The 27,519-nt window shown below is 39.3% G+C and overlaps 1 protein-coding gene across 1 annotated transcript; it reads left to right on the forward strand.

The window, feature by feature from the left end:
- On the forward strand, positions 1–22,622 carry TMEM182 (transmembrane protein 182). Its single transcript, XM_075727706.1, has 5 exons — positions 1–141; positions 528–627; positions 2,035–2,133; positions 10,850–10,987; positions 22,399–22,622. Exons 1-5 carry the CDS (start codon positions 1–3, stop codon positions 22,620–22,622), a joined length of 702 nt encoding a protein of 233 aa, XP_075583821.1.
- Positions 22,623–27,519: the final 4,897 nt, after the last annotated feature.

The following is a 27,519-nucleotide window of genomic DNA, read 5'->3' on the forward strand; positions in this document are numbered from 1 at the left end:
ATGAAACTCAATGTGGGGATATTTTTTGGAGGCTTCTTTGCAGCTCTGGGGGTTTTGCTTTTTTTGGTGGCATTTGGAACTGATTATTGGCTTCTTGCAACAGAAATAGGAAGGTGTTCAAAAGCGCCTGAAGATGCTGTGGTTAGTATGGACATTTTTATTTATAATGAGAAATGTATATGTAGGTTTCTTGGGTGTGTTTATTTTGTAAGAATTTATTTCTGTATGAGCTTTTGAGTATACTCATTTTGACCTTCTGGAGGCTTACAAACCTGCTTCAAAACCGCTTGTAACCAGTTGTAATCAACTCTAAAATGAATTTGTCTTTTCTGATACTACTTTTGCAGTATGACATTCTTTCCAAGGAAGCATAACTGTTTAGATATGCTATAGCTAACCTATATTCAGATAGGCTGTGTTTCATTATGATGGTCATGGTTTTTACCTCAACATATAATTTCAGTTGAACTCTATTCTTTCAGCCATTTAAAAATTATATGATAATGTCTTTTTTTCCCCTCTCATAGGGAGAGAAGGCCACTTTCCATCATGAAGGCTTCTTCTGGAGGTGCTGGTTCAATGGAAATGTAGAAGAGAATAATGTCAGCATGTGGAATTTCTGGTATAGTAAGTAACTTTTTCCTTTTACATTATCTACAGTAGTTTGTTCTCAGAATTGTTGTGTTTTCTTTTTCCATCTTGTGAATCACTGGGTTTCATATGGCTTCATTGGTGATCAGGTTCTTCAGCTACCCTAAAATAAATTCTTGACAAACATTTTTGTAATCTGTAATTTGTACGGATTACAAAAGGGAAAAAATGAAACCCCAGGGCAAAATCATACATGTTTACTGTCAGCTTAGCTGTGAGTGTTATGGCTGTCCTGTTAACCTGAGTCCATTCTTATCAGGACAGTCTCTTGCCACTTATTGTTAAACAGACTGTTTATTTCTGTAATGTAGGGAAAAAGAGCTTAGTGGTTAGGATGGTCCATGAATTTTTGCTTGGAGAGTTTCTCCAGCTAGTTCTACAAATGGGTTAAGGAGGGCATGGGCAATTCCACTGTGAAAGTGATGTAGGACACATCATCTCCAGAAGAATCCCTCTACTAAATTCACAGATGACCATTTGCTTTCTTTTACTACGTGCCAGGATTCTAGAAGATCCGATAGTATTTTACAACCAAAATCTCCCATGAAGAAGAGGTCAAGCAAGACTTCTTTTCCTGTCTTTGACCCTACCTCTGAGGTGCAGACCTCCCTCTCCTTACTGCAAGATTTCCATAATCCTTTTGAAAAGCAGATGCCATCATACAAATTTGACTTCAATAACCCATATTTTGCTAAATACGTTGCTTGGTCTTAGGTGGCAAATGTAATATTCACTGTAGTTAATTTCCCTTTGTTATTTATCTGGAGAATTCTCTGGTCAGGAATCTGAAATTTAAATGTGTTTAAGCTATAGTCAGCCTTTATCTTTCACAAGGAAGAAGGTGATGTTTTTATAAGCATTTAATATAAAGAGTGAAATAACCCTTCTCTGGGAATATTGATTCCATAGACTAAACTCATATTTATTGAGACAGTAAACTTTCTGAAGATGGTTGATATTTTTCATTGTTCTTTCACAAGAAAAAGTAATTTCCTGGGTTTGTTTGTTTTTGTTTGTTTTTTTTTTTTGGTGAGACATGCAGTGATGAGACAGACGTAATTGACTCTCACAAGAGAAAGGTACATATGCATATAAAAGCATACATATGCATTGCATATAAATTACAGTGTGCCAGATACTTGCCTTCAGCAAGGCTGCTTTACTGTTCCCATCGTACAAAACTGTGTTGCCCTTTAAGGAATATCCTTGGCTGGATAACAAGGCTGGTATCTCTTACCAAACCAAAATCGACTGTAAAGCTATTGCCTGGGAAAGGACCTGGAATCTCGACCTACGAAACTCAGTTTACCCATTTAAAGAACAGGCTTAAAATATTTTATTCTTACGGCAGTAAAATAATCTTTAGCTTTCTTTCACTTTTAGCCAACCAGTCACCTTCTAAGAACTGTACACATGCTTACCTGTCACCATTTCCTCTTATCCAAGATGAACATAATTCAACCTCCTATGACTCTGCAATCAGTAAGTATTTTTCTGGCTGCGAATGGATACAATGCCTGTAGTTGCAAGAAAACAATTTGGATGCTTCAGTATAAAACAGCCTTATCGCTCCACACAGTTTAATTAATAGAGTTTTGGTGTTTCATACTTCTCATCATTTTACAACATGCATATTTAAGCCACTGTTTAGCAAAGCACTTGAATGCTTAGTTTTAAGCACGATGGCAGAATGGAAGTCATTTCTAAAAAAAGAGACATTTCCTTTTTTACTGCTTTTTTATCCAACATAAAAAGTATCTTCCTTGGGCTGAATGCGTGAAACAAGTACTTCTTCTCATGTATTCCAATAAAACTGTTTTTTTGTTAAATAACCAGATGTGGAAATATATTGCATTTTTACTTTATGAGGAAGGAGGAGAAGGGCCTTGATACTGTCTAAGTTTATTCAACTAACTCAGATATACTGCATCGAGTGCTGGATGTCCCATCTTCTCTCCATTGATACTACACGGAGTTGAAGCACTGAAATTACTCTGAATAGTGTGTCCCATATATGAATAATGCAGCCTAAGATTGTAGCAATGGGCAGTTTTGTTTTGTGAACTAAGCTCTTTTTCAATATATATATTCTCTATAATAGTCCAAAATACTTACTATGTTAAACTGAGATATCAACACCAAGAAACTCTAGTGCAGTAAGAGAGATGTGTGTGTGTATATATATATGGAAGATATACAGTAATTGAAAAACATATGTTTGAATAATGCCTGGAAAGCTGTTTTTACAACTCCAATTAAAAATATCAGTCACATTTCATCAGATCAAGGGCTTTATGCAAACATATTTGAAGTAAATCACTTCTGATACCTATTTCATATGACTTTTTCAATAACCCGTTATGTGTGGATGCTGCATGTCTCTGAGCCTGCTGACTCAGTGACTTAAGTGATCCCTTCCTGTCCTGAAGCTGTAATTATGCCTTTGCTAACTTTGAAGTGTTTTCAGAATCCAATTTTTGTGCTGCAGACATGAACAGAAAGTAAGTTGGACTGGTAATGGTTCTGTTAATCTTTAGAAATTATGAACTGTTTGTCCAGGCAGAATTCAGACCTCACCATTCAGAGATCTAATCTGTAACTTCACAGCACATCTAGAACAGTTTATCTTTCCATTTGAAAGTGACAGAGTCACCAGCTCCTAATAATCTAGACAGTTTGTATTCCACCATTCACGCGTACATTCACAAAGGATCCTCATATTATATTGCATGATTACACAGAAGTGGACAAACAAAGAATAAAGAAAGGAGAAGGAATATCATCAAAAGTTTAATTAATTTTAGTTAATGTTTGCCAAAAGAACCACTGCTCAAATATAATTTTCCTATCTATATTTCATATTAGGAGATTAAAAATAGACAGAACTGTACTATAGATGCTGGCCCAGGTAGAGTATATTCAGAGCCATTCCTGCTATATAAATAGATACAGTTGGATTGCTTTTGAGCTCATTAAAACTGAAGAGGTTTGGCATTTTTTTTTAATGCTTCCAGTTCATTTTCAGCATCCGAGCTGAGTTATTTACTAGAGCAGGTATGCTTGCTCAAGAATCTTTCACAACTTTTTATGAAGAAGGTTATGTCATCATCTCTTCTGTTAGTTCAAAGCTTGTTTCTCCTTTAGTCTAGTTTGACAGTCTTGCCCATGATATTTGGCAAACAAGTTTTTAAAACCTCGCTGCAACTGTAGTTGCTAAATTAAGAAATACTAGAAGGTTATCCTCTTCTTGATTCACAGTGGAGCAAATGCTAATGGAGGAATGTAAAAGCCAGTGGCAAAAGCCCCCAGTTTGATTTCATGAAGAACAAGATTTCATCAACAGTTTGTACATCCAGTTTGCTGCATCTAATACCTTACATCAACTAAACATAGAACAAAAGCGCACTACCAAAAGATTGAGGCTATTGTCCCTTTTTTTGGTTCTGCTACTGTTTCTTGATACAATATTACCATTTTCATGGCTCATAGCTTTCTCAACATATTCACTTTTGGGGATAAAAAAAAGAAAATCACCCACACAGGTTTATGACTGTGTTTTTAGTGAGTCCCTCAAGTCCTATTTTAATTAGGAGCGGATAAGAAGAAATATTCTGCCATCTGAAAAATACTTAGTTTGCTCTTTCATGGAAAAATAAACAGCTGAATAAAAAGCTTTAAACTTCATTAGAAAAATGAAACATGTATGTACAACACATTTTTCTAAAAATTTCTAACTTTCTGTTAACAGAACTGTTACTTTCTGAGCAAGCAATGGCATGTGACTTCTTTTACAGACTGTTTGGCTTAAGAGACTTTGGGACATTATCAGAGGAATTTGGATTTAACTGTGGCCCCTAGTGGAAACACAAGTGTGGTTTGTTGGTGGAGTGCCATGTTACCATCCAGTCAGAAGGGCTGAGGGAAAGATAAGTTTCCTGAGGATCTAAAATCTCTGATGATTTTTGGGTGCAGTGACTGGACCAAGTTTTCTGTTGACATACCTCCTTTGGCTTTAGTATCAGTAGGAATTTGGCTCAGAGCTTTTCTGGGCCAGAATTCAAAAGAGTCTCAATCTGTCCCCTCTTAGCTTATTTACATCTTTTTGTGTGTTGGTTTTATGGTGTTTGTCTGATAGTTCCCAAAAGGCTCAAACACTGAAGACCTTCAGGTCTAGTGTTTCAGTAAACATTACAAAGCTTTAGACAAAAAGGCTTGGTTCTTCCTGCTGTGCAAACCTAGACTATGTACTCTTGGTGTCAAGAATGACAGCCTTAGATGGAATTGTAAAGATGGAAGAGCCTACAGTGATGCTTATATTGGGGATCTGGATGCATGTTTTCATGTCTCAGGTTTCGTTTCATCATTACTGTCAGATGCATGATCAGTTTCGAAGGGTTAGATAGCACTGCTTTGAAATTGCAGCTTTCTATATCTTTCAATCGCAGTTTTAATGGTTTTGTTCGTTCACTGTTTTTGTTAAGTATCTTGGTGGAGTGGGGAGGACTTCACCTACCTGCAGTGTAAGGTGCGGTCCACAGCTGCGCTAACCATCATTTATGGTTAATGCACTTAAAGGAATTTGCAGGCCATGTCATTTATCTTAACCTGAAATAGGTATCTAAATGAACTCAGGGGAAGCCTGACTCTAGTGACTTTCTGTGATGGTACAGTGGTTTACAATGACAGCTATTACAGCATGCAGCTATTAAGTAGACTTAGACAGCATCTCATTGTGTTGCCAGCACATTCATTTATATGATGATTCACAAACATATGTGCAACAAACTACAAGCGAGAAATAAAAAAAATGAAATTAACCCATACAATAAAAGTGCCAGAGTAGTGACCTCAACACTCAAAAATAAACATATATTTGTATAATCATAATCAGATTGGTTATCCCATCAGGCTATTTTGAAGACATAATAGTATAGTATTTAAATAATAATTCATTGCTAGCTAGATTAATGCATGGTATCATGTCATTAGATTACTTAACGCTGACATTTAAGGACTGTCACACTTTTATGAAACTCTGTTTTACTACAGAACAGTACTAGGCCTGTTTTTGAAAAATGTACAGAGTCCTTACTCGTACAAGTAGGCCCATTGGCTATAGTGAGATTATTCTTAAGAAGTGCAAGATCTAGCACTTAGTGAAGTCATTAATTTTATTTTTGAGGGGTTTTTTTTCAACTTGATTTGGAAATAAACAATAGTTCCTTAACTGTTGTAAATTGCCCCAGCGCCTTCTGAAGCTAAATTGGAAGGCATTTAATGGGGCTTCACTGACACATTAGTTTAATACTCTGATTTGTAGTTGCCAGTCCTTTTTTTCCTGACCATTAGTATCTTATTTTGTCCAGTACTGGGCACATTGCCAGCATTTGAAGTAGTGCCTAATATAATGTAGAATACAGGATGTTTATAGGACTGAAGTGAAATTCTTGTTCAGCAACTATTACATCTAAAATGGTGTGATCAAATTTATTGGCAGGTTTGTTACTAGGTTGAAATTAACCTAAAGTAATCTAGAAAATATCAGCAATGAAATCTGAAAATAAAAATTGTACAGTGAAATGTTAGCAGTAGCCTATTTCTAGGGAAAAAAAATGCTGTTATGTAACACAGTCACATAATTGCCCATGAGAGATTGTAATACAGTACATTTACTAAGGGAGAACTCCCCAGCCACCAAGCAGTGATAAAGCAAGGAGTATTTAAAAAAGCAATGTATTCATACTGTGAATATTGTATTTGTTTTATTGTTAAGGTTATTAAAAAAAAAAATATTATTACTGCTAAGGGATAGTAAAGGGTACTGAGTGAAACTGAGAAAAGTTTTGCAAGGTTTACTGTGTTGCCAGGTGTGTCTCCGGCACTGCTGATGAGGTGTGTGATTTCATTTACAGCTGTTTATCTGCAGAGAAGGTACTCCTGATTTAAAGCAGTTCAGGCACTTCACCTTTCATTGTATTTTATATTGTGGGTGGCATTTTGATACCTCTTGTCAAAAGCATTTTGATATCTCTTACATTAAATAGAGAGGTAAAAAAGACATATTCTAAAATACAGTCCACAGTCAAATCACAAGAAAGGTTCACTTTAGGATGGGAGCTTGTGGGTGAAAATTCAATGCAACTTTTCCAAGCCATTTTGCCTGTCCTTAGTAATGTTTATGTGAGACTGTATGCACACATGCTTCAAAAAGTTTTTCAGCTTTGTAGTGATTAATAATTCAGGTTTGATATTAAATTCAATATTAAGTGGCTGGGGATTTTTTTGATAGGCAATAGAAAATGTATGAGCTGATGGCTGAGATGTTAAAACACTTGAAGTCAGCAAGGGCAATAAAATATGCGGTATGCTTTCATGAGGTTGGTGTTAACGTCTCCGGTTGTCAATGGGTGTCACACTGTGTCATTAGCTAACCTGTTCTTGAATAACACATTACAGAGCTTGCATTGCAGGTGACACACCTGTGTAACTTTTTCAAATATATTCTTGCTACTCTTTCATATCATGCACCAGTAACATCTTAAAATATGAATCTGTGGCTTCAGTTTATAAGCAATGCTGGGATCTACTATACTAGAAACTGTAGTAATAATTTTCAGCCATTTCTCCAAAATTTGGTCCCTTTCTCAAAACCAGATACTTCTTCCAGTTTTCAAATAATGCAGAAGTCTTCAGAGGAATCTAAATTAGGATCTTTAGGGAAAAAAGCAAGTAGCAATGGAAAATTACAGGTCATGCAATTTTGGAGGAATATACTGCAGCTATAATGTTCCCATATTATACAGGCTGAACAGTGTAGAGCTCAAAGACAAGCATACCATGTGTACTCCTGTTTTCCTCTAAGTCCTGTTTTATTTTTAGTCCTGCCTGTCACTGCCAAGCCAAATGTTGTACCCCAATGAAGGGTTAGCTTACCAAGACAAGCTACAGAACTTTCTGTTTAGCACTCTTGCAACACAGAGCAATAGTATCTAAGATTAACACTGCAGATAGGTTTACCTCGGACTCTGCAGTAGTGCTTGTACTTTATTTCTTCTGCTGCAGGAAACACTTGGAATAATGCATGTACTTGAGGTAGCTAATGCAGACATATCTGTGAAGTACCTTGCAGAGGCAAGGGTACTCCTTGTCATGTAGACCAGGACATGGGCTATCTTACGAACTGCCTCAATGAGACTTGAAATGGTGCAAACTTCTCTTAACACCTTGTATAGGTACACTGAACCGTTATTTCTTGAAACAGGCTACTTGGATCACAGTGTCATCCCTTTTCATGGGATATAAAGAAGCATAATTCAAAGCTGCGCCTTCTGCTGTATTTTATCTGTCATGGTTCACCTCAATCTCAGAGCAGCAAAGTCTTTGACTTGAAGAGTAAGTTCATTCTTAGGTGGTTTTAATTTCAGCCAGCTCTTTTGTGTTCATCTATAGATGCCAGCTAAGCTAAATGACAGCAGCAGGGCTGCGTTGTAATTTTGAATGATTAGCCCTGCAGGAACTGATCTTGCCCAGCTAGGCAGAGAAGATGGGAAATGCGGTCTGAGCAAAAATGGTCTCAGTGTGAATAAGTGAAATCTTCTTTGGAGAAAATTAGATGCTTTTTAACTCCCTTACTAAAGAAAAAGTCTAAATGCTCGTAGGATGTTTCCTCAGGCCTGTGCCACCAATGACCCTAATGACTTACTCTCTTGCAGATTAGAGGGGGTAGTCTTTCACTTGAAAAGTCACTGATTTGGGAACATTGCAGTCTTTTTACCTGTCAACTCTACTCTATTTTCTAATTGACATTTAATGACAGAGTTAGCTGGCTAAACAAGTATTAGGATCATCAGAATTTATCCATGATTCTCCAGTGTAAATTATTTCTAGAGAAATAGAATGGAAGCTTATTTCAGATGATAGCTAGGTCAAATCAGTATTTCACATATAATGCATAAAATAGTTATGCTGTTGGATCAGAGAAACAGTTTTTGTCTTGTATGGTTACAGAGGGGTTTAAACAAATTTTCATCAGTTACATTTGTACTCCTTTTGTGTTCAGTTTCCAGGAATATTTGAACAAATCAAGCTTTTCTGGTAAAATTTCACTAAAGGCAAACTTCAAAGCTTCCTCTATGAAGAGTAGATAATGAAACTATATACTAATTTTGTAATGCTGGAGAAGCTTGTGTCCTCATCCATTCAGAAAATAGAAACACTGCTGTATGACTTAGGTGACTGACCATAATGATATCGAAGAAAGCTTTTTCAAGGTCCATTTTGGTCAATGTGTTGTATTATGTAGCATGACTTTGAAGTACCTTGGGCCATCCATGTAAAAGAGTTGGGTGGTTATAGACTGATTTAGCGGTATTAGGTTTTAAATGAGGAAGTAATGTCCCATGGACTTGGGGACTGCGATGAAGCTTAGCAAAGTAGCCCCATGAGTAAAATAATATGAAATTGCTTCAGAGACCCAAGACTGAAGGACTTGAGAGATTTACCTTTCTAGGTCTCCATTCACTGCCCATTTGCATTAAGTGAATCATTTAACTATATGTTTAACTTTAAACAGGTGCCTAAATCCCGTAAGAGATAGAGTACTTAAAGCAGAACACACACTTAACTGCTTTGCTGAACCACAGCCTTATTTCCTACCTCCTGTTTCCATGTTTTTTTGTTTATGTGGCAAGAAGACTTGTATTGGATATGCACCAAAACACAGTTTTAACCCTTCTGCCAGCTACTTTCAGACACATTCATCCTTCCTATGCCCAAATCTGCTGATCAGTGTGGCAGAAAATTATGTCTCTGAATGTTTGCCTGGATTAAAAAAGATGTTATTTAAAAAGTGTGGCTAATGTGATGTGGTGAACGTGATGTAGCTAATACATTTACAAGGGTGATAGAAGCAAGATGATGTATACTTTAACATGAGTTAAGCTGGTCAAGTTAAAAACTATAGATTTTTGGAACACGTTAGTGGGAAGCACAAGCTGATAATGTCTAGTGCACCTTCAGATTTCAGATGAGAGCAAACCCAAATTATTCCAGAATAGCTGGCTCTAACAAGCTGTATGAATTTGAAACTTTCAGGGTACGAACCAGTATAATAGTTGCTTGGTTGTGTTTTGCCATAAAAGTAAGTTGGTGCTGTCAAATGATAAGTGGCAGTTTCTTTTGTGACTCACTTTTCCTGACTTGCCAGCTGGCTTATATGCTTTCCCTCAGTTGGGTGGAAATGTTTTTCACTGACTGAATTGTCAGTGCTTCAAGATTTTTAGATCTGACGATGGAGATCTTTGCAACTCATAATTTTACTAATGGGTTGTGTTAATGTACCAATTTTTAAATTCATGGGAGAAATTTATGTCACTCTTGTAGCATTTGTAAAATGATGACTTTGTTAAATGGATGTGCAATTAACCAGCTAAAAAATAATTGTTAGAAAGACTCTTTTGGCCAGAGTATGTCACAAAACTCTCGGCTCATTTATCACCAGCTGCATCCATTAATTCAGCACTGCTTGGCACTGTCTAACAGAGACTTCTGAAACATCACATTTTAAATTTAATAAAATACAAAGAGCTTTAGAGCAGGAATAGGCTGGTTTAAAATACTTAAGTGTTTTTCAGAAACCCAGGTTACATTTTTCTTAGTTTCTTCCCCCTCTGGCTTTAATTTCCTTCTATTGAATATGACTATATGTAAGGAGAATTATCTAGTTGTAAATTGCAGAGAACTTACAGATTGCTATTGGTGATATGGTCTGAGCTCTGAGAATGCCAAGATGTTGCAACTCTCTGCTTCTCCCAGACAATTTTGGTAAAACAATTGTATCCTGTCAGTCCAATCATTTATCCCGAAGAATCATTGCTACAGCTTTGGTGTATCATTTTCTAAAGAGCATACATTTGGCCAAGTTGCTATCTTAGAAGTCCCCGCTAAATATTAAGCAGACGGATTTCAGTCATAGCAACTTACAACCTATTTTCCATGATCATCAGATAAGGACTGGCATTCAAACCTGATTTGGTCCACATGATATATAATGTATATGCACAATAGAATGAATGTTTCATTTGTTAATAAGGCAAGTGAAAAGAGAAGGGAAAAAGAAAAATCTTTGTTAGCCAAATATGCCACTTGTTGAAGTTCTAAAAAGTGTTGTATACTTTTTTTCCTTCTTCCCTTTCTCCAGTTTATCGAGGTTTCTGGACAGTTCTTATGCTCCTGGGAGTGCTCACTATTGTGATGGCTAGTTTCTTCATCATCTGTGCAGCTCCTTTTGCCAGCCACATTCTGTACAAAGCAGGAGGAGGCTTTTTCATCATTGCTGGTGGGTATACTGTTTGCTCAGTCAATTAAAGAATAGAAAGGATTAGGTATTCTTCCATTTTTCTTGACCAAAAATTATAGTAATCATGGTTAAAAGAAAGAGAAAGCATATGCTTCTGTCCTTTGGCTTGTGCAGTTCCTGCTTTGGAGACAATTCTTTCCACAGGTATTTAGTCATGAAGCTGTTCTAAAAGCTACTTTAAGATTAAAAAATCCAGGGCAAATAATGGAATGACACTGCAATTTCAATCTACTTTTTTAGCAAGGAAAAAAATGCATATTTAGGGATGCTGCCTTATAGGATTCTCAAGGGCTTTAGCTAAGGAGAGTGTTTTTTTTAATCAGTGACACAAAAGATGATTACGGTGGGCTCTAAAGAAGTTGGAAGACACAGCATATTCACATGACCAATATAGGAGAAATGTTTTGGATGTGATTGGATTACACAAAATAGCTGTCACATATGAGTAAGTGGGAGCTCTAAACCTCTGTGAATGAAAGTTGACAAATAACTGAATTCCCTCCTTCCTCATAACCCACACGTACTATGGAGGATGCACCCTCCCAGAATTCAGCTGATATGAGCAGCTCTCTGGGATGCTGTTCTGTTAACCTTGAAAAGTCTGGAAGATGCCACACTGGTGTGTAAGACACAGTTGTGTAGGATGTAAATGATAGTATGTGCTCAATCACTGTTCTCCTTTGTATGAAGCCTGGTGAGAGGCAGTCCTGTGAGGGCCATGTTGTGTTACGGGGTAGAGCCACTCGTGTCCGGACCAAAAGGCCTGGGCTCTCTTTCTGCTTCTGCTGCTGACCTGCTGACCTGGCTTACCCATTTCACCTTGTAGCTCTGCATACGCAGCTAATGATCATTATTCCCTTTTAAAGGACCCTCAGTGAAGTGTGGGATGTATTTTATAATATTTTTTTCTGAAGAAACTCCTGCATACTTGTATTTGATCCCTTGAGAATTACTCCTCCACTCTTTTAAGAGACGTACAAAAAATGTTCATAGTCTGATGGAAATCCTATGATACTTCAAGGTGTTTTGTCACTAATTTGAAAGGTAAGAGCCCATATGAGTCCTGCTCTTGTGCTGCATTTATAATCTGTAAAAAGCCTCAGTTGTCACTAGAAAGTAGCAGAGGCTGTTGGAGAGGAAACAGGCACTTGGAAGGCACCAGGTACTGATAGACAGAAGTCCAAAGCGACGTGTGTGTTCTCCACTCTGGGGCAGTTCATCTGCCCTCATTCAGGCAGGGGAAAGTTAGGTCCCCAAGTCTGCGCTAGTTTCCCTTGGCTTCCCTAGGAGGCCTGCAGGAGGCAATAACATTCATTGGCAGTCAAAACGGTAGGTGTGTAAGAAGTTCCCTCAGCTGGGGATTCATTTCATCCTGAAAGAGGGGTCTAATATGGGTCAGATGACTATGTTATGGAGGAACCCTACACCTCTCTACTGCGGGAATCTAGAGAGACTATTTTTTTAGGTGTGTGAAGTTAAGTGAGCTTTATTATCCCTGCATGTGACCTTGGGCCTATCTTTTTGCCCGTCTCACCCTTCATCCCTATAGAGCAGATGTTCTTTAAGAGAAATCCTGACTTTTTATTCTCTATATAAGTAGTATCTTTCAACTTCAGGACTGTTTTAAGCAGGGCTTCAGAGAAGAGCTGTGTTATTTTTACTATTACCATTGTTCTTGAAAAGCAAAGCTATTTAGCAAAATCCTGCTATGATTTGCGAAAAGGTAGTGGTGGCAGTAGAGTGTAGGACCCCATAGACATTTAGCTTGCACAAGATATTTTGGCTTGGGTAAGGGGACGCAGTTCCTGACCAAGCTCTTCTGCATCTACTCCCAGCCACACCAGTAGGGCAGGGCTGCTTGCGGAAGATACTTTACTATAGATATCATTGTCCTATCCAACGCTTCAGATCACCTGCAAAAACATTAAAAAAAAGATTGTTGCTCTCAGCAATTCTCACGTGTCAGTATACTCCCATAGCCAAGGTGAGGGTTTAATTATATCATGAATTAAAATCATCCTGGAGGGAGTGACCATACTGTCATAAGAAGAGCTTATAAATACTTTGCATTGTCCGTAGTTAAAGCTATGTCCTGTGGGATGTCTTGAACAACAACTCAGTTTCCTGTGGTGTAACTGATCAATGGCCCATCATGTTAAATGGAGAGTAGGAGGGATTCTCAGACCCAACGGTTTGAAATGCTATCTCTCTTTCTCTCCCAACAGGAATTCCTTATGATAGTTAATATCTTAAATCTGGGATAACTTGGGCGCAGAGCAAGATAAGGTAGAACCTGATGCAGAAGAGGAGTCTTTTAGCCTGCCTCTAGAAGGCAGGGTGGTGTGTTACCTGCTGCCCTGACCCCTTCCTCCACCCATCTCCTCCAGGACTAGAAAGCCTGTTTGTTTACTGCCTCCCAAAGGAAAGCAGGGCATGGAAGGGTAGAGTGATGAGACGTGGTGCATATTTACCCCTCATACCAACATGTGATCAGGATGCAGCCAGGGTATCTGTCTATTTAAACACAGACCTAATGGGAAAATGAAAAGATGTAATATGGCTTAGATCGTAGGTGAAGTTAGAGTTCTTGTAATACAGAAACCAGCATACTGATTTGAAGAAAAAAAGGAATACATTGTTTTGAAAGGGCCTGGATGTATCTTACCACAAAGTTCAAGTAGCTGTTATACTGGAGAGACTAGTAAGCTTTTGAGAAAGAAGTTAGACAAAGTGGTTGTTCTGTGGAAGTTTGGAAGAAGATAGGAAGATCAGTCATTTTCCTACTTACATATATCTTTAAAGAAAAATATTGGAGGAAGCAATTTTAATACCTGTTATTGGACTGAAGTATCTGTATCCTTTTGCAACCTTAACTGACAAATTGCGTAGCAGATAAAAGCTCTGCTTCAGTTGAAGAGAACAGCTTGTAGAATGGTCTGCTGTGCCATCTTAGGGTTCAGAAAGCAGCTGAAGAAGTTATTGGGAAGGAGATTCATGCCAACTATTTAGCCATCCAAAAGCTAAGTGTTTTGTATAAACCAAGTGCTTAAACTTCTAGCATCAATAGTAAGAAACACACTCTCAGAGGGACAGTTCACCTTATTGGTGCTAAGGCAAATAGTCTTGCCTTCTGGAGGGACCTATGGAAGGAGCACAAACAGAGGTCCTGAGTGATATAGAATAAGTTTAGGTTGGAAAGGACGTCTTGTGGCAACCAAGTCTGACCTCCCTTTCAAAGCAGGGCTGGCTTCAAAGTTAGATCAGGCAGCTCAGAGCCTTATTCAGTCAAGGTTTAAAAATCTCCAGTAATTCATATTCCTCAGCATATTTGGGCACTTGTCCCAGTTTGATGAACCTTATTGTGAAACATGCTTTTTTTAACTTATATCCACCTGAAATTGTCCTTGCTGTAGCTTGTGACCACGGTGTCTCATTCTTCCAGCATGCATGTCTCTGAAGAGTCTATCCCTATCTTCTCTGTAACTCCGTTTAGAAAGATGAAGCCTGTCTTCTTCTCCAGACTAAAACTCCCCAGCTTGCTCAGTCTCTTCTTTTCCTCCATCCACCTAACCATCTTGGTGGTCATCACCTCAGTTATCAGTATCTCTCTTTCACCAGGGTGCCTCAAACTGGACACAATATTCCAGATATATCATCACAAGTGCTGAGTAAAGAGAAATATTATTATTTTCAAACCTGCTGACTGTGTTCTTGCTGATGTAGCTCTGCATGAGTTTAATTTTCATTTCTGCCAGACCTGCTTGAATTCTTGCACACTGAGAGGGACCATTCTTGTGCTTTAAGGAAGTTGCCTGTGAAGAACAAACAGTTCTTCTGGGCCCCTTCACCCTTCAAGGCATCCTTTGTCCTTAAGGGCAGCCTTTGCCGTTCAAGGCAGTCTCCTTTGAGATCCTGCCTACCATTTCCCTGAACAGGCTGAAGTCTGTTCTTATGAAGTTCTGGCTCTTTAATCTCCTACTCACCTTCTATATTCCTCCTAGGGTACTAAACTTTGCCATTTCATGGGCATTATAACCACAGCTAACACCATCTATCATATTCCTGACTAGTTTTTCCTCATTTCTGAGTAGCAGGTCCAGCAAAGCACTTCCATTATTTGGTCTGTTCCACACCTGTTTCAAAAAGTTATATTTTATGCAGTCCAGCTACCTACCTCCTGGATTGCTTGCTCTCTGCAATGTTGCCCTTGTAGAAGATACTGAGGTGGCTGAGTCCCTCATGAGAACCAGAAATCATAACTTTTTTTCTAGTCCACTTTCTCTTCTTGATTGGGTGGCCTGTAGCAGATACCCACCATGACCACACCCTTTTTGTCCACCTTGTTGATCTTAACCCATAAGCTCCTGTTACTTAGAAGGTCTCTGTCAGTTCAAGATATTTCTTTGTGCAGACTTCAGCCATCCCACCCCATCTTAACTGCCTGTTCTTAAAGAGTCTGTATCCATCCAGCAAAATCAAGCAAGCTGTCTCACCATGTCTGCAGCTGCAGTAGCATCATTCATCATCTAGTGACTGCATGCACTTGAATTCCTCCTGTGTTATTCCAACACTGAGTTCATTTATGCATTTGAGATGGGATTTCAGTTGTACTGCTTTCTCAGTGGAAGTGTACGAGCCTCCCTCATTGCTCTGTCCCGTGCATATGCTCCCCATTTCCTTCCCCCTGCTTATCTGGAGGCTTTGATGTCTGTCTACCAGTGGTCCTTGTTTGCATCTCTTCTCACAAGGTTACTGAGCTTGTTGCTCTTTCCCAACCTTGTCTGATGGCTCTCACCTCTCCCCAGCAGTCCTCATATCTCAAAGAGGGTCTGGTGGTCACAGAAGCCAAAGCCCTGCTTGCGACACTAGCTACAAAGCTAGGAGCTGTGTATGCTCAGTAAGCATATACTATGTAAGCACAGTGTATGCCAACTTTTGTACAGTTTTTATCCTTTGGGCAGCAGGTTTGAGACCATCATCACCTGGGCCCCCATGCCCTTACCTTTTACCCTCACAGCCCTGTAATTACCCCCTCAAGGACTCAAGGTCTCTCTGCCAGCATCACTGGTCCCCATGTGGATGAACTGCAAAAGGGTCTCCAAGGGCCAAAGGAGCCTCAGAAGCCTCTCCACAGTGGTGCATATCTGGGGCCCAGAATAGCAGCAAACCTACCCACAGAGCAGTTGTGATGTCTGATCTGTGGCAGAGTCACACACTGCCTTTTCTTCATCCTGATCTTTAAGAAAGGCTGTCCACTTCTCTCATGGAGTGGTGCAGCTGAACTACCACAAATGGAGAGGCACACACAATTATTAGTATTGGTAGCAGTTTATTGAATAGCAGCTTTCCCTGTTAAGCTTTGGAACCACATTAACTACCTGAGGCTGCAGGTAAAACTACAGATGCTACACCTGTGGGGAAAAAGTGCATATCAGTTCAATGATACGACAGTCAGTGATTTGAGCACTGTCTTTGCAGCCTCACCTCCATGTCTACAATATCAGAGGATGGACCAAGAGCAGGTACAGTAGTGCAAACTGTAAGAAGCCTTATAGTTGCTTCAAAGGTGATAGGGAAAGGGGAAAGCTGCCATAAAATAATCACTTAGAGAAGCCTTCAATAAAGTCGATAATTACCTTGAGCCTGTTCCTGCCTGGGTGGTGGTGAAAACTCTCCTCTTGTACTGATGTCAAACAAGCAAGCCCCCAGGATGTGCACAGAGCATTACAGAATCACACCCTTGTGAAGAACCAAGATTTGAAGTACAAGTATGACTTTTGCTTCCTGCCAAAAGAGTGAAAAAAGCTGATATTTTAATTCTAGCTCCTAGATGAGGACAAAAATCTGTCTTTAGAGCTATGTGCCAACTCCCATAACTCTTAAGTGGGATCCTCTGCATGTACTTCAGAGTAGAATGTCAACCATACTTTTTAAATAAAGGTCACAAGAGGCCAAGGCACATGGTAGAATCTGTAATAAGGACAAGGACCGAAAAATGCAATTGAAAAAAAAAATATACACACACGTACAAGTTTTCCTCAAGTGAGATAAAGAGTTCTAAACTTCTAGGCACAAGTAAAAAGCTCATATCATTCCTTCCAGCACCTGTTGTCTTCATGTCTGCATAGTAAAAGATTCATGCCATAAACAGCCATTCACCATTGACAAGTGAAAGGCATTTCTACGTGGGAAGAATAAGTACTAAAGGCCAGCAAACTGCTTCTTGAATTCATAGACATTTCTAAAGGTTCTGTATTCTTTCTCCTCTGCAATATGCACAAGCATTCGTTTGAAAGAAATTCAAAAGAATAAATGCAAAAGACAGAAAAGAGTGACCTCAGAGAAGTCCGCGTCTTATCACACTGCACAGAGCTGTGTATCAAACATGTGTGTTCTTAAAAAAATGCAAAATGGAAAAAAAGAAAGAAAAAGGAGGGGGAGGGAAGTATTTATTTGTCTTAATCTCTTTCAGACATATTTCATGTTCTAGGAATAATTTCCCCCATCATTCCTGATTCATGCAACTGCTGTTTTATTTTATATTCACTAAAAGGCAAGGGCAAATGGACACCCGCACACTATGCAAAAGGTCTAAATGCCGAAAATATAGAAATACATCATAGCACACATTGTTCCTAAAAATAATTGCTTCATGAAATTGTGGAGGTTTTTTTTTCAATCTCAGTAATTTTGCCTTGGAGCTTGGCTATGAGAGTTCATGACATTCACAATAGATAGTCAGTACAAGACTGCAGGAACAGATTTCCCAGAATAAATATATATTCATTTTAGTATATTCTCCTCCATAATGAACAGGCATTCCTATTACACTTGTAATGGATGCTTTCTCAACTCTTACTGGCATGACTAATATTCTGAAGGAAAGAGATGAGCTAGTGAGGCAAACTTGTGGATACAGAAGTAGGATGGAATAGCAGTAGTGTAGTTATATAAATAGAGGAATTATCCCCATTGTCTTCCACAAGCAGCATAAAATTTATCTAAGAAAATATTCTCCAGCAGATAAAGAGTCTAATTCTGACCTCTCTTAAGGGTTCTGCCAATGGTTCTGAGTTACTAATATTCCAGTGACTGTACTAGATTCTTCAGAATCAAGTCAGAATCTTGTGATGGGGGTGATGTAAGGAAATAGACTAATTTTAAACTTTTTGCAATATATGATTTTTCTTCAAAAATACTGTATTCCCTACATTTCAGTTGAGGCAGTGAGATTTTGCAGTGATGGGAGCTAGTTTAAAACACTTAAGCAGACCAAGATAGACAACTGCTTAGTAAGATTTTGTATTGCCTTCAGTCCAATGCCTTTCCTTTCATTTAAGTACACTCTGGTGAAAGGTACTTCACTGACTTATATAAATAACCAAAGCAGAATGTTGCAGAAATAGTGTAGATGTAGGCACAAAGTAGGATGGAGAGGCAGAAGACTTGTATTTATTAGCAACTCTGTTATGGTATGTGTTACATGTTAAGCAAAACTCCTTTGAAAGCCACAGTTGAGAGCAAAGCTTGGATACTTAGAACCTCTGAATATCAGATTAGTTGTTTCTATGTCTCATTTCTCTTTCTACAAAATGGAGATAAACCCAGATCTATATTTTTGCAAATACCATATAAAGTGCTGACTGTTATTTGACATGACTATTACAGTTCGTAATGCATAGATCAAATTGGTATCTTGTGGCCTGCAAAAAATACTTCACGTTATGTGTATCTGAATTTTACATGCTACTCAGTCTGCTGAACAAATTGTTTGTACTCTGTTCTTGGTACTGCTTTTTTTTCAAATGTTTCTTGAACCATTAACATCCCTCCATTTTGTTAAAATAAGACAATGCAAACAGACATGAAATCATATAATCTGAAAAGAAACAGTATTCTTTTGGAATCTAAAAACCAGATAAATATTTAAGCGCTAGTAACCATTCATCATAACGTGCCTTTGAATCAGGTATTTTGATGCAATCAGTGTGGGTGCCAGGAGGAAAAACCCTTAAAGTCAGAGAGACTTGCACATGTGCTTAAATTTAAGCACAACCTGAAGTGCTTAATGCATAGGAATGCCTCTGGCCCTAAGCATCAAACATTTTAAGTAGATGCATCGGTGATAATAGAAGTACAAAATCTGCTTCCCTGCTCTCACCACTGCTTCTAATGTACTCTAACATCTTAGGAAACAAGACCAAATGGACGAAACAGGGTCTGCCCTCTGTTTAGAGGGTTAAGAAATTCTGTTAAGAAATGCTTCTGTTGTCCTTTTTCTCTGTTACCATTTGTAACATATAGGAGCCTCAGTAAACTCCTGTGACAGTGCTTAACTCCCATGAAATCATCACTGTGAAAATTAGACAAAAAGAGCACTAACGAATGAAATGCTGTTGGAGGCAACAGGACATGGTCAGTTTTTACTTAGCCTGATTCTACTGTTCAAGACATTTCTTGAACACACTAAGCAATGTACCTACTAATTAGCCTCCATTAGCAGATAGTGAGAACCCTTAAATTCTCCTCTAGTGCCTTAATTAACTAAGAGGGTTTACATATTCTCCCTTTCTTTTTCTTTCTTTTAAAGAAGGACATTTATCTCTGCTTGACATACATTTCTTCAGCAAATTTCCATACCCAACAATTTGCCACACACAGGTATTAGCAGCTTGCTGTGAAATCACCGGATGGATTTCAGCTTCCCTGAAGTTGTTTTACCACTGGCAACACTGGCTTGCTATTTTGCACCTACACGGAGTTGGCTCTAGTTTAACCACCTAGAGGGTGTTGCCTCAGACTGCCTGAAGAGCAAGGGGTGCCCATTTCAAGATTAAAGCACCTCTGAATGAGCTTTGTTTTAATGGCAGATGCTTCTGTCTAACTGGGCTATGTAGCTTTGTGTCGGCCCAGGGTGCCAGAGGTCAAAAGCATTCCAGATGTGCAAGGCCTTGTTACACTTACCTGCTGCTACAGTAAGGGAATGCACATCACTACTTTCTGTAATTATTATTGTTTTGGACTAAGTTTGCCCTGATGTAGAGAATCAATAGAAGAATACAGACATTTGAAAATGCACAGACACAGCTGTCTGAAGAAGTAAATTCCAATGTTTGTATGGATTGTGCTATATTATCAATGTATCTTTCCAATTCTTTGGGCTATTTTTTTTGTTGTTGTTGTTGTTGAAGTTTTGAAACTTTGAGCAAACTCCATGTCTCTAATAACCCCATTTATGAATTTGGCCCTGAATCTCTTTACTTTTTACATCAGAACTTACTACCTCTGTTTGGTTCTAATTTTCCTGTGTTGCTACATTATCTGTTATCATTAGGTGTTCTGTTATAGGAATCTTCTGCTCAATTTGACTTATATTTGGAGAGTCTTAAATTTAATTTCTCATTCTATATGTCTGGCCCTAAGGTGATCCTTCTTTCTGATTGTTTCACCAGTTGTATGTTTAATACAATCGCAGCACTAAATTCCATCAAAATTGAGTTTTACCTAGGTAAAATACTTTCAAAATTGAATTTATGGCTTTTAGAGTTGTGTTGGTTTTTTTTAAACTTTGTTAGTAATTTGAGCCCTAGCAAAAAATGTAATCCTGGAAATATATTTCATAGACAGGAAATGTGTCTGCCTCCTTCTTTATTTAGTTTTTCTCCTTTCAGCCTCATAAAAATTGCAGATCCTTTGGGATTTTCAGTCATGTTTTGATTATGCCTCAGGTTAATTACTTCAGCTCATTTTTTGGTGGGATTCAAAAGGTAGTGTTCACAAACATTGAGTTGTGACTTCTCAACTGTCAGATGTTCAGGATGTCCAGAATGTAAAGGTATTACATTTTGACAATAAAGTATCAACAAGAATGTCACCAGATCACCAATTTAAACTGCTGCAGCTAACCTGTCTGATTTTGCCTGAAGGAAATGAGGGAGTGATGGCAAGAGTTGCTCCCTGGTAAGCAGCTGGGAAGGGCAGGGAAAGGAGGTGGTGAGGCAGCATCTCAGGGTGGGAACGGGGAAAGGTAACCATGAAAGCTTACCAGGACTGGTGGGTCTGGAAGCAAATGCCTGTCCATGGGTGCTTACAAAGTGCATTTGGGGGTTTTGCCACAAATGTCACATTTGTTCAAGGTCGCAATGCAAGTATTTAGGAGGATGGGGAAGAGACCACAAATACCTTTGACTTACACTCTGCTGCTGTACAGCCTGTAGACTCCAGTTTGCCAATAAGTGTTCCCAGGAGTGTGCACTGGCTTGTGGTTTTAATGAGGCACCTAAACATCCTGGGATAAAAACACCATGGGGTGGTGTCCCCCAAATATTTTAATGTTGGAATAGATAGTCCTGCTGCTGTAACTGTACTGTGACAGCTGGAGCTCAAGGACCAAGTGGGTACAGGCTGGAGCATGCAAAAAATTCAAACTTGTGCCCTCAGTTTTCCAGCAGATCTGCTAGAGCATCTGTGCTGCAGGCTTGCGTTTCTCAAGTGTCCACATTCCTCTAAAGTGAAATGAAATATTAGGCATGCAACTGATACTTTGGAAAGTACTTTCTTCTTATATCTCCTTCTGGGGCATAGTAACAAAGAGATTAACAAAGTTTTTAAGGACATGTGCTCCTATTACTATCATGTGTATATAATCCAAAGGCCTTTCAGAGGAGTGGTTGGGAAAAGGCTGTGAATTATGTGGTGGATTAATTCCAGGAAACTTGTATCCAATCTGAGGTTAATACTAATAGCCTGCTTCATAGCTATTATTTGATTACTGTTGGGTTTTGTTCCTATACCAGGAACTTGTTTTCTAATGTGGAGGATTTTGAATGAAATACATCTGAATTTGTCTGCAAAATATTTGAGTAGCATACTCTGAAGGTAGTATGTTCCAAACAAAGCCCTTTTCATAAGAAAAAAGAAGCAAAATATAGAGAGGTGAAGATGATAGAAAGGTTTCCCACCCTTTTCTCCTTTTCATATCTCATCCAAAACACTGTGATAGAAACAATGTCAGAATTTGGGAAGCAAAAGTAGGTATTTTTTTCCAGGTCATCCTGTCCTGTCTCCCCTCCTTCCCCCTCCTTCGGCTCCTGAATTCAAAACAGTAAATACCTGCCTGAATTTTGTCTGTAAACAAACCTGTGTTTCGGTCTGCCCACCAAAACCAGATATATCCTTTGTCATGGGAGTATGCCTTTCAGTGCAAATCGGAAGCAAGGTGGAGATGATAGTGCTTGTTAGAGGAAGCCAAAGGCAAAAAAATATCCAGTGGTGGCTGACCGTGCCTTGCAGATGAGGCCTCAAGCGTTGATGGGTTTCTGGGTATTACAGTAAATGCACCCAGCATTTGTCTCACACTCTGTTGTTAAAACCTGGTGTTTCTTTTCCAGGTGTCTTGTTTTCGATGGTAGTCGTGATGTATGTCATCTGGGTCCAGGCGATGGCTGATCTGGAAAACTACAAAAACATGAAAAAAATGGATTGCCCAGACTTTGCTGTTTATGTACACTATGGCTGGTCTTTTATGCTGGCTCCTATAGGAGTATTCTTTGCTTTATTAGCAGGAATGCTGTTCTTGTTGGTAGGGCGTGCCATATATTTACACTCTGACTAGTCATACGCTGCTGAAGGGAATACAGGAATCCTAGTGAAACTTCATGACAGTTGTAAACTGGAACACAATTTTATACATTGTTACCATTATAGTGATCCTAAGTGTGCAGGCAGACTTCTGGAAGTTCTGTTACTTGTTTAAGGGTAAAGGACACAAAACTCAATACAGGAAGAAAGCACCTTTAGTCCTAACTAGTTGTTTTTAATTCTTTGGAAAGTACCCACATGGTTCTCCATACTGTACTATTAGCAGCATTTTTGCAGTTTTGCCAACAGAGGAAGACAAAAATTTTCTGCAACCAAAAGCCCAACATGAAGTGGGCCAAATCAACATTTTATACATTTGTTTTTTAACATTTACTTTGTGCTTCTGCTTGTGGAGGATGGTACAAGGTGGAGGAGAAAACAAACATTCAAACACAGTAATTCAATCTACCTCCTCTCCTGTTTTCCACTACTTGCTTTAGCTTTGATACAAGCAAACATGTCTGCACTTTATAAAAATAGAGTGCAGTTGTTCATGCAGCATCCATGGAAAGAGGTCGAGAGAGAAGACAATTGCCGTGAACAGCGATCTGGTGCTAGTCCGTACATGTAAAAGCTTAACTGCTTCCGTTACATGTTTCTCTTTTCTGTATGCATTTGAAAGCTGTATACTTCTGTATTCTGAAATCCGTGTTTGTTGCATGATTCTGTAAGCCAATATGCCAGAGTTAAATCACTAGCTGAAGTTATGCCAGAATTGTACTTTGAATTATAGCATTAATATTTTAATCAAGTTTTAAACCTTTTATTTTTGAATGGAATAATTGGCTCCTCCAACAAACATTTTCCTGGTTGTGTAAAATGACTTTTTTATTAAAAAAGGTTTATTATGAAGACAATATCTAGGACATGAAAATGTATGTTTTATGTAGCCTTCATTTTCCCAAATATTAAAAATCGCCCTTATAGTCCAAATCCAACTTGCCTACTAGTCATCCCAGGGAAAGCAATGAGACTAGCTAAGACAGCAGAGGAGATGGATTTGGTTCTGTATTGTAGAGTGGCTGGTTCTCTATGTGTATGTGTGTGCATGTATATGTTTGGACGATGGGTGAGGATGGAACTGTAAGCATGCTCTAGAAAAGATGGGGTGGAGTTTTAACAATAGGGAAACTTTGTCTGGCATTGGGCCCAAGTTGAAATTAAATCCATCTGAGAGTCTGTTGGTTTTCACTTTGTAACTCAATGCAGAATAGTTTGGGACTGATGGGGAAAAATAAAGACTGCATGTTGGTTTCTTCTTGTTCATAATGCTTAATTCCACAGCTGTTATGAATACTGAAAGCATCACTAAAAGGCAGGAAAGGAGTGCCTACCTAGAAGATGTGGTGGGCCAGATCGGATGTTGCTCCCATTTCGGGAGCTTTTGTGATTGGAAGCTTTCCAGCCTTCCCTGCTACTTATTTATTTTTCCATCATCAAGATTAGCTTTATACATTATAGAACAGGAAGACAACAAGGGTCGGGGGTAGGGGAGCTGGGACTATGGGGTTTGGAATAATTACCAAATCACAAAAATATTTTTATTGGCAGCTAACATGGTGGTTTTAATTACTGTGTCAGAGAGTATGATGGGTGAATTTTAACCAAATATTCATAAGCATGTATATGAACTCCATATAAATGATAGCCATCCGGAGAACATTAGGGTTACACCATAATGCCCTTGGTTAGTCAGGAAATGCTGAAATTAACCCTGCCCCTTGTGCATATGGTATTATATTCCTGTCCTTAATTACACAATCACATACTGTTTCTCAAATAATACAATCTGTTGGTATTTACCCCCTTTACAGTCTAAGATACTGACTGGTAATTGTAGAGGTAAATTCAATAATCAAGAGTTATTTGACTAGGTACCCCTCCCAAACCCTGTCTGCTTCTCTGCAGGGGAGAGTCCTTCTCCACAAGAGCTTAGAGGGGGCAATACGCTTGAGCCACTTTCTTGCAACTTTTAGAAGCTGGAGGAATTGAGAGGTGCCTCAGAGCTGGACTTCTTCCAGCAAGACTAACCATGTGTGCAGCAGCAACTAATAAACTCTGCAAGGAATGAGCCAAAGGCTCCCGTGGAGCCCTTAATTCAGCCCATGTGCATCTTCAGAACTCTCTCCATTATGCAGCTAAATTAGCTACACTCTTGTGTGCGAGGCAGCCTCTCTTGGAGGCAACCCCTCGGGTCAGACTGCGGGCGTAATGGAGACTGTGGGCATAATGGCTGTTGAACATCCAAGGTGTTTCTGGGGGTTTCCTTAGAAACTTCAGGAAGCCATTCTGGTGTCAGTAGGAATTGCTTGAGTACTCATAAATTCTTCACTGAAACTCACACTTTTGGCAATAGTCTGTAGCTCTATCCATTCGCTTTAATTGGATGCTACCTTCTTCTCCTAATGGCAGAAATGAGAGTCAGGTTCCTTCTGAAATGGTGTGGATAGGTTGCTTGCTCCCTCCAAAACCTGTAGGTAGCTTACCATATGATGTGCAATAAGTAGCTGCTGCAGACCAGGGAACGATGGTTGAGGGTGGTGGGGAGGCATTTCTGTATAGATATTACATAAAAGCCTGGTCTAACTCTTGTGCTGATGTCATGAAAGAACTGTGTGCAGGGAAGTGGGTTTGTAAGAAGTCAGGGAAGACAGGCCAGCTAAGGAGGCTCACTCCGTGGCATTCTTCCAGATATGCTTTTGTCTAGAAAATCCTTGGCGGCGATGCAGGGATTGTCATGATTAGCGTTGAGTAAAAGATTGTAAAGGGGATTAAATACCATAATCAAAATATTCTGTGAAATTGGTCAAAGAACTGTATTCCTCACAAATGTATAGGGTTTGGGGGTTTTTATTTTTAATTGCCAGCCTGGCTTAATAGCCTGTGGTCATATTGGAAGGAAAGAGATTTTTTTTTTAAGTAACATGTTTGGAAAATTGATGGTAAAAGGAACAGGTAGATAAGAAGCATTTTCTGATTACTTTCAATCTGACAATCACGTGCTTGTCCAGTGCAAACATGGTGAGGACTGTGATGGCCCATGAAGGAGGCAGTGAGAAAATGAAGGGATGGAGGTAAGAAAGGAGGGAGAGAAAGGAGGGTGAGTGTCCCTCTGCGATGCCCTCTGCCAGCCCGCTGCGCAGCTGTTGTGGATTCCTGGGGGACGCGCTGACACAACGTGGCAAAGGCAGCTGCGGACAAAAACGGTCAGAAAAGGATTTGCCCTGGGTTTATCCTTGTTACTCATTGGGGTTGCTGCTGGAAGTTTCACTGGGGCTGACCTTCATGAAATATGTGGCTGTTTATTGACATTTATGTTAATGAGGTGAAGCAATGTTCTCCTTTGAAGAAATTCAGAAGAAAGCCTGCTCTATTTCTCTGCAGGGTGCCTAGCTGCTGCAACTGAGTCTGCACTCTGTAGCATGCCAGTTAACTGCTAGTAGGACGATCGTAAGTAGTGTCAGAATTGTCCCCATTCTTGCAAAAGCCTAACTGGCTGCAAAGTATGTTGTGCTTATTATCTTTTAGGAAGTCATATTGCACCTCTTAAATGAGCTATTTACCTTCTGATGCAGCAGCTGGGCTTTCCTCCGGCTCTCCTGTTCCTATCTGTACTTTTGGCAATATGATTTCCAAGCAGTGAAGACCAGATAAAGTGTATTCACATGAAATTCTGCTGTGTTAACTTAGAGTAAATCTGGATTGTTGCTGCTGAAGTCGGTGGAGATACTGAAATTGAAAACAGAAATCGGTTATCTATAATCAAAAGTGACAGAAGGGATGAAGAGTCACAAGTATTTACAGTGCCACTTTTCCCTCCATGTCTCTTACTCATGTTACCAGTTTACACTGGTCTGTCTTTCCAGTCCACAATGGGGCTCATCTACCCAGAAGACACGTTGACAATAGGGATCAGGAGAGCCATTTGACATGAAGGTAAGAAGGAATGGAGGGCTGGCAGCATCTCATGTGTTAGACACCTCCAAACTCTGCACCTGGTTTTTCCCTACATCCCAGAGAGCCCAGAGGGGCCTCCTGGAGTGCTGCAAGGCTCTACATTTTACTGTGAGGGTAAGGGGAGGGCCTGGAGCAGAAGTCACCCCATGTTATTTGCCGTAGCTCTGTTCCTTATCTGTTCCTAAAAACTGCCAAGGATGCATTTAGTACAAACTGGGGGCAGCCCCTGCACACAGAAGGTGCCTTCACACTGGGAGGCAGCCGCTCTGAGCTGGGTTGCAGCGAGGGGATGGTCTCAGCGGTGGTGCTTCACATTTGGCACACCATTCCCCGCCCCACGCTGTGCCCTGGGTGCCCAAGGAGATGTCCTCTGAAATGACCTGCACGCGACTCAGGTTTTAAACAGTTTAAGAAAAAGATCTAAAATTAATGCATCTTTAAGATGGAAACACATTTAATACAGAAAGAAACCCAGAAAGATAATGAAAAACGTTCCCCCCTCCTTTTCTATACCACATCAGATTGACTTATCCTCTGTTATGTGGCTTTACTTTGAAACAGATCACTCTCATTGCAACACGTTTAATGCTGCCAGCCACCACATGGTTATTTGGCAGCTATTTAAAGCTCAGATCATATTACTCTGTCGCAGTGCTAGGCACCCATGTTCCAACTGTATACAACTGATCTAAAGAGAAATCAGCTTCAGGTTTTGTTCTCTGAAATTAAATGTGACGGCATGATCTCTATGATCCTTTTTTTCCCCCCTTTTGTCCTTTTTTTTTTTCATATGCATTATTACTTTTTGGAACAGCATTTTGCTAGCACCACAAGGGAAATTCAGTAGGTTGTCAGCCTGATATAGTGTATTATCAGACGCGTTAGCTTTTCCTACCTCTTACATTTGCTTAAGA

Source organism: Pelecanus crispus, chromosome 1 (genome assembly GCF_030463565.1).
Source record: "Pelecanus crispus isolate bPelCri1 chromosome 1, bPelCri1.pri, whole genome shotgun sequence".
Classification (NCBI taxonomy): domain Eukaryota; kingdom Metazoa; phylum Chordata; class Aves; order Pelecaniformes; family Pelecanidae; genus Pelecanus; species Pelecanus crispus.